Here is a 14,230-nt window from a genome sequence, read left to right on the forward strand (position 1 = left end):
TGAAAAGTTTATGAAATATCCGACACGTCTGAAAGATATGGTACCGTCGGAGGCTACAGCACGTCTGCTGCAATAATTATTTTCAGTTCTCACTCATATCTTCTAATGCGACGACTGGTGTATATGATCATGCATGCATTGTAAGATTCCGACGAGTCATTTAGACATGTGGGATATTTAATGACTGTTGCACTGTTCCAAAGGCGAATAGCGATAGCGTGAAATTAAAAAAGTAGATTATGATTGCGGTCCCCAAGGAAGGAATAGTAAGAGTTGTTCAAAGATCAAATAGCGCGTCAAAGGAAAACGATTTCTGAGAAATATTAATGCTCTCTTGAAGATTTTGGCTTCATTAAAACAAGTGCTTGCTACTTTTCCTGATACAACTAGCGTAAATAGTCAACATCCATGGATTTAGCGTTAAGAGGGGCTTCAAATATATCTTCTGAGAATAAATTCAGTAGGGGTTCAAATATTAAAAATACAGGAATACACTATATGGTTGGCAGTTTTTGGCGTGCATAGTGATGTCGCGTTAATGGGCAGCCATACAAGAGTTACACCTCACACACTAATAACTGCTCTAAGCAGTCGGCCTGGAAGTACAAGAGACGTAAACAGAATAGCCAAAAGTCAGGGAACGGTTGTCCCATTTGCAGCTGTGCCATATATGAACCCGGAATGTTGCAGCTTCATGATCCGTATCGCGCGGGAGCAGACACGATGTCTATGCAGTCTGTTGTACACTGGTTTGCAGAGAAAGTGGCACACGTCGCGAGTTAAACGACTTTGAATGCGGGATGAGAGTTGTGAATTATGTCTACCAAGCCTGTACGAAGGTAAAAGCACTGCATTTTGTTCAGCAGCTCGACTCGTGACACAATGCCTTCCCATGACTTTCGGACAATCAGTGTATAAGGGCTGGGCGGAATAATATGAACACCGAGCTATACGTCCTTTTTTCCGAGACTAGCCTCTAGCTTATCCGCAACACATTGGTGTTGTCATGTCACTGTCAGGATACACTAGTGTGGGGAGTTGTATCAAACCAGTCTTCACACTAAAGTCTACAACAACAAGATCGTGCCAATAATATACATTGATGTGTCAAAAGTCATGGGACACATCCTAACGTCGTGTCGGACCTCCTTTTTCCGGCGCAGAGCAGCATGGACTGAACAAGTCATTGGAAGTTCCCTGTAGAAATATTGAGCCATACTGCCTATGTAGTCGTCCATAATTACGAATGTGTTGCCGGAGGAGAATTTTGTGCGCCAACCGACATCTCGATTATGCCCAAAAATGTTCGATGGGATTCATGATGGGCGGTCTAGGTGGCCAAATCATTCGCTCGACTTGTCCAGAATGTCCATCAAACCAATCGCGAACGACTGTGGTCCGGTGACATGACATATTGTCATGCTAACGTGAAGTCCATGAATGGCTGAAAACGATTTCCAGGTAGCCGAACGTAACCATTTCCCACCAGTGATCGATTCAGTTGGACCACATGACCCAATTCATTCCATGTAAGCACAGCCCACACCATTGTGGAGCCACCACCAGCTTGCACTGTGCCTTATTGACAACCTGGGTCTGTAGCTTCGAGGGATCTGCAGCACACTCGAACCCTCTCATCAGCTATTAACAACTGAAATCGGGACTCGCCTGACCAACAGCCGTTATGGTGACGAGGCCAGGGAAGGCGCTGCAGCCTCTTGATGACTGGGTGTTGTGTAATGTCCTTAGGTTAGTTAGGTTTAAGTAGTTCTAAGTTCTAGGGGACTGATGACCATAGATGTTAAGTCCCATAGTGCTCAGAGACATTTGAACCATTTGAACCATTTGAACCAAGGCGCTGCAAGCGATGTCGTACTGTTAGCAAACGCACTCGCGTCTGTCGTCTGCTTCCATAGCCCATTAAGGCGAAATTTCGCCACACGCTCCTAACGGAAACGTTCGTCATACGTTTCACATTTATTACTGCGGTTATTTCATGCAGTGCTGTTTGTCTGTTAGCACTGAAAACTCCAAGCAAACGCCGCTGCTCTCGGTCGTTAAGTGAAGATCATCAGCGCCGATGTTTCACTACCATACAGGGCTGCCAACCAACCACCACGGACAACGCACTGGCTGATGATCTGAGATTTGGTATTCCCGACACTCTCTTGACACAGTGGATCTCGGAATATTGAATTCACTAACGATTTCCAAACTATAAAGGCCCATGCGCTAGCTGCAACTGCCATTCCGAGTTCAAAGCGTTTTAATTCTCGTCGTGCGGCCATAACCACTTCGTAAACCTTTTCACGTGAATAATTCGGGTACAAATGACAGCTCGCCAGTGCACTGACCTTTCATAACTTGTGTACGCTATACTGTCGCCATCTGTATACGCGCATGTCGCTGTCCCATGACTTTTGACAGTTCAGTGTATAATCTCATAGGCAGATGTTTAGGTGTCCAAAGGGTGCAGTCTGTTCTGTACGCAATACGTTAATACTTACGAGTGCTCATGTTATTCCGCCCAACACCTTATACATTGTAAACTCAGATTTCACAGTTATGAGATAATGATCTGATAGAACAGAAACGTAAGGGAAAAAAAGCTCAGACAATTAGAAATACCGGATATTACAGTAACGTGGAGAACAACATTGGTATACAAACTGGTACAGTAAGCTATGAAAACGTGTTCATTCAGAATTAAAAGTTCTAGGGACATTAAGCTGATGCTTCGGATATGCTGCAGAAGAGGTCTAAATGGAAGGAAAAGTAGGATAGTGCGAAAGTAGTGGGTTTATGTGTTTTGTTAAAAATCATCCGTAATTGTCAACCGTCATTAGACTATCGTTGACTTTACACGTACCAATGTCCACATCATCTTTAGGTATAGCAGGACAAACTAGGATCATGCTCAAAACTATGGCTCATTTCACTGCAATTGTCACGCCCAGTGACGCGTACGAGAGGTAGCCACAACTTTTAATTATCACTTCGAGAAAATGGAATTACGTAATAAATTCGTTTGCAGATGCAATGTCGCAGTCCTGGTGCGCATTGATATCCCCACTCCACAATACTGCAGCACTTTTCTAGACAAAACAAAAAGGCATAGATCATTGAATAATGGAGATGAGATGAGCCAAATCCTTTTTTGACACCTCTAGAGACGTGCTATGGCACTTTGGCGCTGGGGGTCGGTGTATTGGGTTTGCAGACATGTACCTGCAGACAGACAAAAATTATTACCATACTTCATATTTTCGAGGCAATAATTATAAAGACTCAAAGGAATTAAAATCGTTACCTGCCAGTGGGCATTGATTTATACCAGTGGGGCAAGTTTAAAATTTGTGCTGGAGTGGGATTTGAACTCGGATCTCCTGCTTACGAGGTAGATGAACTGATCACTATGCCGTATGGTTACAGTTGTCAACTCAACCGCATGGACTGCCATAGCATGCCTCCAGCCAGACTCAAATTTTGGTCTGATGGGAGGTATGCTAGGGTAGCGGTTGTGGTGATCTGTGTCTAGATTGCGTAGTGGTCACGGCATCTGCATAGTAAGCAGGAGACTTAGGTTCAAATCCCGGCCCAGCACAAACCTTCAACTTGGCTCATTGTTATAAATCAAAGCCCACTGGCAGCTAATGTCTTTATTTCCTATGTGTCTCGATTCATAGTGGCGGCAGGGTCGAAGTGGTGTCTATTCTTTTCGACATGTCCGAAAGACCAGACACAAGATATATGATAATTATAACTCGGGCTTCTCCTCGTACAGGCTTCATTGACCCGCTGGAGTCTCTGCACAAACCTTTTAATAAAACTGCAGAGTGAAGACGTTTCGCCAAGAAAAGCTGAAGATTCAGGCGAATATAGTGTATGTGATGCAAACTGTATATGACTATGTAACACATCCGTCAAAAGAGACAGACAAACGAGCATGCTCCTCAAGAGTGATACGGAATCATTCTAAGAGAATGGGGATAGGAAAGATATAGCTATCAAAAAGCCATAGTGCGATATATCTTACGTATTAATGCACATTTTGGGCTGGCAGCACTCTAGCAATAATAACATACGTAGAGCTAGTAAATATTCTGTAGACCATAAGAATATCGGCTGGTCAAATAGATATTAGCTTCAAATTCTTCAGCTGACAATTATGTTTGGATATATGTTTCGTGGCACAGAATAGCTGCCTTAAGAAATCGTTTTACGAAATAGATTAATCGTGTTCTGTGTCTCTTTGACTTTTCAAGAGTACAATTTCTTGTATTATTCCTCACAAGGACATTGTATTGTGTATTAGTACCTAAGGAGAATGTTATCAAAATTTTACTGCCTTACAGGAAAAGCCAATGCATTTATCATCAACGTGACGGGCAGCATAATAGAAAACATAGTCCCACAAAAAAGATAAAACTCGATACTAGACCAATGTTAGGACTTCCTCTGGAACGAAAGACACTTTTCCATACCAGTGTGTAGAAATTTACCACACATTTTCCAAGGTATTTGAGTGCTGTAATTTAAAGTAGTGTATTTGTGGAAGTACTCGACTTGTTTCCTTGTGAGACGGTAGAATAATCGTTACACGTTTGCCTTGTTTAATATATTGTAGACTTAGATATTTTCAGCTTACGTATTTTGTTACGTAGATTTAGTTTCCTGTTTTTGTAAACAGTTGTTTATAATAGAAGCTGTTAATGTAGCACGTATTCTGCAATTTAAAAGCTCTTAGAAGTGGGCAACCATGAAATACAATAGAGTATGAAATTAATATCACTGTGTTTGTTGAACACAAATAGTACTGAAAACAAAAAGCACGCAACTGTGGGTGCTAGATGAAGAGTTACACATTATCCTGGTAGAACAGGTACATCGTTTCACAGCAAAGAAACGTTGACTTATTTCCACTGACAAACTACTCTCGAAAAGTGCTGTAATCCAGCTTGTTAATTTTTTAAAGTCTTTGGGGAGGTACAAAGTAAGAAAAAGTGTATTTGACATGCTGATGGGCCCAAATTTTCCTAGAATTAATAACTTTTTGTGGGATTGCAAACTGTTCGCAGTTAATATTGAGGAAGAGAACACTACATAATTTTAAACACTGAATTACTGTTTTTCGTGTGTCGTAATAGTACTGCTATGCAGCTATAATGTTCCATCCGACAAGCAACATCAACACGTTACTGGTAGCAGTAGAAGCCAAATGCTTGCGTTTTATAAGAGTGAAACTCTTTACATGTAGCGTATATGGTGACTATTGAGTACAAGCCTCTTTACATCGACAGTATCGTAGGTAATCTACTGCTTCGTTTCCAGTCATGGGTATTGGAGTAGTGCCCTAACTGTATGGTGGAGTTTCTAGTAAGTTGATGTATCTGGTGCTTGTTGCTGTACTTCAGACTATGTACGTCCTCCTACAATCCGAATAAAATAACATCGACAAGCGGCAGTAGCGGGGCGGTATTGCCATCTTGTGGGCAAAATCATATGTAGGCCCGGTTATTCACGCAATTCAAATAGGAACAGAGTGTGTGCTTACAGAAGGCTCTTGTCCCCTTTGTAGTTAAATGAAGATTACTAGTGGAGGCAGTAGCTGCAGCCTCAGAGATAGTGTATACAAAGCTAAACGCCAGACCTCACGACGAGAAAGTAACTCTACCTATCGCGAACTAACTCTATAGAACTACCTCCAGAAACGTCCGCAGTGTAAATTTTGTTCGTGATTGTATACAAAACAATAAAATGAAAGGTTTGGTAGAGTCTATTCCTTGTAGCCAATAGAAATCATTTAAATGGCACTTTCTTCAGGCTCCAATGGCTGCGCTATAAACTTTTAATACATTGAAAATATTTTGAAACAAAGTCCATTTTCAATAACCTTCATGTAAAATGGAGATGTGGCTTAGCGACCTCATCTACCAAATACGTGTATTTAACTGCCTGTTACTGAGGAGAAGCCAAATATTTGTCAATGTAAATATGTATCGAAGAGCAACTATCAAGATAATACTGAGGCACTGTTCTAAGCAATATTAAATAAAATACTTCTTGTTAACAGCTCAGAAGTTAAGCATGCTAGAAAAGCTTCTTCTGCAGCATGAAGTGAGGTGCATGTGCTACATAAGATCTATTTACTCTACAAGACAAATATAAATCTCCCCCCAGCTTATAAGGAACTTCTACCAGTTATCAACATTCTGTACGCAGCAGTTTATACCTTTAAATACAACAAGTATGTAACATCGAACCAGTGGAAACTCTCCTCGCCAATTTTGTGCAACAAATAACAGAACAAGCCACATATTTAGCTTTCCATCTTCCTTGCATGTAAAATACGGCATATTTTTTCCACACCACTTTCCGTACAATTTAGAACGTTACCGGGTCATTCTCGTAAATCTTCTGATGAAGTGTTTCGGGCTTCTCCCCAGCCTGCAACTGCGTCCATGTACCATACCTACGCAACAGGTAACACAAAGAGATGTGATGCCACAAACTAACAAGGTTATTAGAAAGGCAGGGCCGTGTTCTTTGAACGGAACGATCCAAATACTCGCTTTGCGTGATTTTGCAACACCACGAAAAACCTACACTACTGTTTGTGGAAATCGCAGCAAGAAGAGTGAGAAATGTGATTACAATGAAATTTACTCCGCTGATTAGTTACATGACGAGACATAAAAGATTAGAATTAAAAAACTGCACATGCACTCTGACTACGAGAATTTAGTACTTTGTGAAGCCGCCACGCGCTGCAGACAGAGCCTGTAGACGGCGCGGCATGGAATGAAAGATGCTACTGGAAAAACACATTGCCACGTGATTTGTATGCACGGCCTCAAAAAATCTGCAGTGGTTGCAGAAGGATCAGAACGAACAAAGTACCGACCGACCATCTGCCAGACATGGGAAGCAACAATATCAATCGTTGCTCGAAGAAAGCTTACACACTCCTCACCACGTGTAGCCGGGCGTTGTCCTGCTGAAACATTGCATGTGGAACAACCTGCTGGAGGGACAATGCCACAAGCTCTAGAACTTGCCCGATGTAGCGGTTGCTGTTCAGATTTCTCTCAATACGCAAGTGGCCAGATAGCGTGCTATAGTCAGTGGTGTCCCAAACCACCACATTTAGCCTTTTCCCGCTTTGCCACTGTCCGATTGTGTGTTAAATGTGGGTTTTTGCAGTTTGTACGTACAGTAGTGTATATCAGAATTGCTGGGCCCGGATTTGAACCGCCGTCCCCAGGGGTGCAAGTCCAGTGTCTTAGGACCTCGGTGGAATCCGAGAGAGAGGTGCAGACGAGTGATGGCTCGCCCCGACAAGTCGCAGAGTTGTTTTACTCGGAGTGTGGGAACCCCGTAGCGCATGCCGCGCCGTGCTTGCTGTGTGTGGCCGCGTGCTTGCCTCCCCCGCGCTGTGCTTGTCCGCCCCCATGCATGAGAACCCGGCCCGCCGTCGGCAGCGGAGCAGTGTCTGACGCTGAGATTCAGTCGCGTCTCTTCCAGCTTCAAGCACAACGCGTCGTTCGTGTCGCGGCTGCCCACCATCCGCCGCCACAAGAGCTCCTCGCTGCACTCCCCGTCGCTGGCCAAGACCGGTGGCGGCGGGGGCGGCAGCGGTGCGGGTGCGGCGGCGGGGGCGGCCGCAGGTGGCGCCGGCGCCGCTGCCAGCGGCACCCGCGGCTTTGCCGAGCTCAACGCGTCCTCGGAGAACCTCGGTAAGTTCTGCAGGCGCGTCCTGCGACCTGCTCCCGCCTAGCAGTCTAAGTTGCCGGCTTCAGCATTGACACCTGCGCATGTTTCTTCAGTTAAAACTTCCGGGCTGAGAGGCGTGGTCAACATACAAGGTGTTTCAAAGTTTTTGCAACGAGCTTCTAAGGATGATAGAGGACGTCATAGGTAACCAGTTTTGTTAGAACCGAAATGTTCGTTGACCCTTAGCAGTGACACTAGGCGTCTTTTTATTAAATTCGCCGGCGCTTGGGTAAAGTAATTTCACCAAAAAAGCAGGGACTACTAACCATACCACCTACCCAAGTAAATCAGAGTGATATACAACAGCGAAACCTTAAGCATTAATACTATATTGCAGTCGGTATATTATTCCCAACTACGATAAATGTTGCTTCACACATGCTTGCATAACATGAAACACATGAAATATATTCGCAATTGCGAATATGGACTACCATCAGCTGTATGCTGAAATGACGACAGTGAAAATCTGTGGGGGATCGGCACTCGAACTCGGATTTCTCACTTACCGCGATCGGTGGCCTTACCCCTAGGCTATCCGAGCTTGACTCATTGCCTGACCCAATGACGGCTGTAGTCACCGCAGTGTCTGCTCCTCCGAAATTCGGAATAGTACAAGCACTGCATTGTCGTATTTAATCACCGATACCAGGCAAGCGACTTTCCAGTAAAATGTCTTCCCTGTATGGCAATGAGCATAATGGATGTACGAATACAGGTTGCAGACCCATGGTTGACGACATACAGAAGTTTTGGTATGGCTGTGAGTTGTGCTCCGATAGCCTAGTAGTAGCCGGCACGGTAGGTCAGCGTGTTCGGTCAGCGTTGCCCTCTGTAATAAAAAAAACTGAGTAAACGGATCAATGAAGAACCTGAACGGGACGTCCGCCCCGAACAAATTCAACGAACAATATAGAACAAAATGAAATAAAAAATTGCCATGTCGAAGGTCCTATGTTCTAATACTGCTGTGTACGAAAATATCTTCCGGCACGGTAGCTCAGCGTTTTCGGTCAGAGAGTTAGCTGCCCTCTGTAATAAAAAAAAAACTGAGTGAATGGATCAATAATGAACTTCAACGGGTGTCATGGGACATCTGCTCTGAACAAACGCAACGTACAATACAGAGCAAAATAAGATTTTTAAAAAATGGTTAGGCGACCGCTCGCAATAGGTGGGAAATCCGGTTTCGAGTCCCGGCCCGACACAAATTTTCATTATCGTCACTCTATATAAAGCTGATGGTAGTCCATATTCTCAACTGCAAATAAATTTCAAGTATTAAGCATTAATGTCTCTAAGTGGAGAAAGATATACAGGGAGTGACAGGTGTTAAGTGCAGATATTATTATATATGGTACCTTAATATGTACACACATCAACATGTTGGTTGTTTTCTTCCTGCGTCACACAGTCTTTCCACAAACACTTCACAAAGTTTGCGACCTGATGCTTTTTCTGCAAGGTCGTAACTGCACCATAAGCGGATTACACTTGTCATTATACGCTAATAGTTTCACATCCAGATGTCCCCATTTCAACACCAGACCTGCTGCCCAGAGAAAAATAAGCATTAAAGGCTTGCTCATGCTGCATGTACCTGGAGGTGCTAACCAACATGAAAACATACATCTTGCAATAGCTATAATTACTGAACTGCAAAGACGTAAATACTATTGAATGTTTCTCCGTCGCCAGTAGAAATGCCTTCTCTTATATCCGTTGCACCGTGTATTAGAAGCTCGGCATACTACTTTTCACATGGACCAGATGACTGGCTTACGGTCAACACACATTGCATACGAACGCCGCACAGTGACTACGCCCTCCCACATCTCAGGGGCATAATCAATTATAAAAGACGCTTATTGTCAGTTGGTAGGGTCAGCGAAGGTTTTGGCTCTAACAAAAGTTGTTCACCATGAAATGAGCTGTCATCCCTAGAAGTTCGTTACAAAAACTTTGAAACACCCTGTGGAAAACTATTCACTGTCTTTTCGTCCCCACCAATGATGTAATCTTCAAAGATACAAGGGTTGGTCATAAAGTCGCATTTATCACATCGAAACCCTAAAGCTACGTAATTAAATTCTTGTTTGTTCTCCTAGTACACACTGAAATCACTGTGCCACGTTGATGTAGCATGGCGATAGAGCAGCCAGGGAATAACAGAAAAACAAAAGAAAATTGAGCAAATCATCTTTCCTTCACCAATAGTTTGTGCCATTTTCTTTTCACTCATCTAGCGGCGTGCTACTGCACAGTGGCGCCGGGATTTCTGTGTGTACCCCGATTGCAAACAAAAAAATAATTAGGCAACGTCATCTTCTCCAGGTGATAAACAATACTTTACGAATCCCCGTCGTAAATCGAGAGCTGAAGATGTCTCCCGCAGTTGGGGACGAAATGTCACTGAACAGTTTCATACGTCATCCACGACCTCTTAGCCGGATGTTTCAACGAAAGTGAACACTGATTGTGAAAGTGTTCGTTACTTCGTCAATTCTTGTGTCTTTAAAAATTGATTTCCTATGAGGCTGTCATCGTCTTAAAGGTTGGTTTGAATACCACAGTGTTTCCAACTTTTACATGTTTTTATCCCGCAAGAAGAATCGAGAGCACTGTGTCAATAAAGATTTTTAGTTAGCAGTCAGGGATCGCAGAAACTGAAGAGAGAGAGAGACAGAGACGGGGCACTCAGAAACATTAGCCTACTAAATTTTATATAAATTCAACCATACCTATTACAGAGATGCTTCAAGTTTTTTGGTGGAAATATTCCATACATTTTTGGGCGTGCATCCGGATGGTAGACTCCCTCTTCTGATATTTGGGCTGTGAACCTTTCAGCAGTCTTGTAATCCTCCCTGTGATCAAGTTCCGAGTGTTTGTTTCTAAGTAGCGTGAGCTCTCCAATTAGTGACCCATACAGAGTCCGGAACTTTCCCGCTAAAAATCATTGCGGCCGAAGAAGTACCAGTTGGAAATATTTGGGACTGGGTTTCCACTCCCAGCATCTTCCATACAGCCAAGAGATACCTCCCGGGAACCTTGATCAGAACAGGGGAGTAGGGACTATTTGTAATCTCAATCAGGGAAAATGCGACCCAGACAAAATACGGCAGCCTCGTGTATGTTAAAGTGTATTTTTTATGCGTGTACAGAGAACAATCGGTAGTATACTCGACATGTACAGCATCCCTACGTCGCTACAGATCGATGACGTATTTCCGACTGTCCAAGTGTGCCAATTAATGGCTGAAAGGGTAAAGCCGCTTCATAGCTTTAAAATTTCAGCCCATAAATATTCACGCTTGGACAGTCGGAACTATGTCACCGATTCTCTTTGAAGATGACTGTAAAGTTCATTACTGAAATATTGAAAGAGTAAGTCATCGCCTCTCATACGCAAGCACAAAAATGATGGAATACCTATCATTGCTACAAAAGAACCTTTCAGTTCAGGATCTACGCAACTTACACAACTCAAAAGAAATAATGGCGCCATACGATTCAGAGCCTTATAAATCCCGTAATGTAATGCGTGGACTAATGGTTGACATTTTCCAATCACACTACGATCAGTTATTTTACAGCTGTGTCCCGCGTGTTACATGTAGTTCCTCCGATAACTGGATGCAACTTATCTCCTAGATTGAAGTTATTTCTTAACAGTGTCGGGTCTGTTTGATTATGTGAGTTGTGTATTAAATAAGCTCCTCACTTAAGTGATCTTTTTTTCCTCCTTGAAATCGATCTGAAAATCAATTGTTAAAATTCCGATACTGGTAATACTTTAATAAAACTGGTAATACTTTAATAGTCTTTGCGATCCCTGCGGATAAACAAACACCAGTACCACAGTATTTTACTGGACCGTTTTCCTGCAGGTGGAATACCAATGTTTTCCTCTGACATACGAACCAGCGTGACCAGTTACGCTCGCAATGCTAAGCGGTAGTGCGGGAGGTGTGACGCTAAAAATTCGAATGTCCGTTCTTGATTGATCCTGTTACTTTGAAGTTAAATGTATTTCAAATTGTTCGAGTGCGTGTCGTGACGAAATTAGAGATGTGCCAAAATTATGGCGCCTATTTTCTCGTTATAACGTACGTAGCACAAGCCGTATGCCAATGTGCCATCCATCTACCAATTATAAAGAGCTCGCCACTTACCTCCACGGATGTCGCACGTGCTTGCTCGCTTACATTAAGTGTCAAAAGGTTGTAAGAAGTCAAATTCTGATTTGCTCTCTGCCTGAGCGAATAAGCTGGCTAAACATGGCTTAGTAACGTAACAAGACATACACTCCTGGAAATGGAAAAAAGAACACATTGACACCGGTGTGTCAGACCCACCATACTTGCTCCGGACACTGCGAGAGGGCTGTACAAGCAATGATCACACGCACGGCACAGCGGACACACCAGGAACCGCGGTGTTGGCCGTCGAATGGCGCTAGCTGCGCAGCATTTGTGCACCGCCGCCGTCAGTGTCAGCCAGTTTGCCGTGGCATACGGAGCTCCATCGCAGTCTTTAACACTGATAGCATGCCGCGACAGCGTGGACGTGAACCGTATGTGCAGTTGACGGACTTTGAGCGAGGGCGTATAGTGGGCATGCGGGAGGCCGGGTGGACGTACCGCCGAATTGCTCAACACGTGGGGCGTGAGGTCTCCACAGTACATCGATGTTGTCGCCAGTGGTCGGCGGAAGGTGCACGTGCCCGTCGACCTGGGACCGGACCGCAGCGACGCACGGATGCACGCCAAGACTGTAGGATCCTACGCAGTGCCGTAGGGGACCGCACCGCCACTTCCCAGCAAATTAGGGACACTGTTGCTCCTGGGGTATCGGCGAGGACCATTCGCAACCGTCTCCATGAAGCTGGGCTACGGTCCCGCACACCGTTAGGCCGTCTTACGCTCACGCCCCAACATCGTGCAGCCCGCCTCCAGTGGTGTCGTCGCGACAGGCGTGAATGGAGGGACGAATGGAGACGTGTCGTCTTCAGCGATGAGAGTCGCTTCTGCCTTGGTGCCAATGATGGTCGTATGCGTGTTTGGCGCCGTGCAGGTGAGCGCCACAATCAGGACTGCATACGACCGAGGCACACAGGGCCAACACCCGGCATCATGGTGTGGGGAGCGATTCCTACACTGGCCGTACACCACTGGTGATCGTCGAGGGGACACTGAATAGTGCACGGTACATCCAAACCGTCATCGAACCCATCGTTCTACCATTCCTAGACCGGCAAGGGAACTTGCTGTTCCAACAGGACAATGCACGTCCGCATGTATCCCGTGCCACCCAACGTGCTCTAGAAGGTGTAAGTCAACTACCCTGGCCAGCAAGATCTCCGGATCTGTCCCCCATTGAGCATGTTTGGGACTGGATGAAGCGTCGTCTCACGCGGTCTGCACGTCCAGCACGAACGCTGGTCCAACTGAGGCGCCAGGTGGAAATGGCATGGCAAGCCGTTCCACAGGACTACATCCAGCATCTCTACGATCGTCTCCATGGGAGAATAGCAGCCTGCATTGCTGCGAAAGGTGGATATACACTGTACTAGTGCCGACATTGTGCATGCTCTGTTGCCTGTGTCTATGTGCCTGTGGTTCTGTCAGTGTGATCATGTGATGTATCTGACCCCAGGAATGTGTCAATAAAGTTTCCCCTTCCTGGGACAATGAATTCACGGTGTTCTTATTTCAATTTCCAGGAGTGTACGTACCATTAGTACACAAGCATGCTGTGGTTCATAATGTGACCTGACTGCAACGTAACATGTAAATCATAAGATACGATCACAAAAATTTAAAATTATAAAAAAATGCAAATCGTGCAGTGAAATTCTCATTAAGGAACGGTATAAACGGGAAGCAAGGGTTAAAGGCATATGCCATATAGTTGATTCTGAAGAACTGATCAATATTAAGACCATGTCTGTGGAATGAATGAGGAAATTACGGCACCACCTCAAGGCTGAGAGAGATAAAGAGAATCGAGCATTGCTTCTATCAGTAAGTTCGCTAACATCATGCATACTAAAACACTGTGGTATTCAAAGCAACTTCAGAATTGACAAAAGCTTTATCATGCAAAGTTCCTAGTGTTTAAGAGAGAAGTCCAATACTATATGAGGAGCATCGGTTCTTAACACAAAATGCAATTTGTCTTCACCTCTGGCAAGCTACAAATAATACAGATAACAACCAATGTACCTGAACATATCCGTACGACTAAAACTGCGCAATGCTAGATTACTGCATACGCTTTTTCGTTTTCAAGATGGGCATTATTGACTGACCGGAGTACAGTGGACGGAACTGACAAGGTTTACGAAAAGAACCGGCCCTTTCTTGACCAGCCATAGGAAACAACAGCATGTCTGCTACAACATACCACTGGAAGCGTTTACTTTTCCTCATGAATTCATATTTTTACACATCTT

General features: G+C 44.3%; 1 protein-coding gene across 1 annotated transcript in view; it reads left to right on the top strand.

Annotated features, from left to right (window-relative positions):
- LOC126175638 (potassium voltage-gated channel subfamily KQT member 4) overlaps positions 1 to 14,230 on the top strand; it is a 992,116-nt gene that overhangs the window by 732,472 nt on the left and 245,414 nt on the right. The window contains exon 8 of the mRNA XM_049922528.1: positions 7,510 to 7,736. Within this exon, the coding sequence (XP_049778485.1) occupies positions 7,510 to 7,736 (227 nt within the window). The remainder of the gene's footprint in view (positions 1 to 7,509; positions 7,737 to 14,230) is intronic.

The sequence above is a fragment of the Schistocerca cancellata genome, chromosome 3 (genome assembly GCF_023864275.1).
Source record: "Schistocerca cancellata isolate TAMUIC-IGC-003103 chromosome 3, iqSchCanc2.1, whole genome shotgun sequence".
Classification (NCBI taxonomy): domain Eukaryota; kingdom Metazoa; phylum Arthropoda; class Insecta; order Orthoptera; family Acrididae; genus Schistocerca; species Schistocerca cancellata.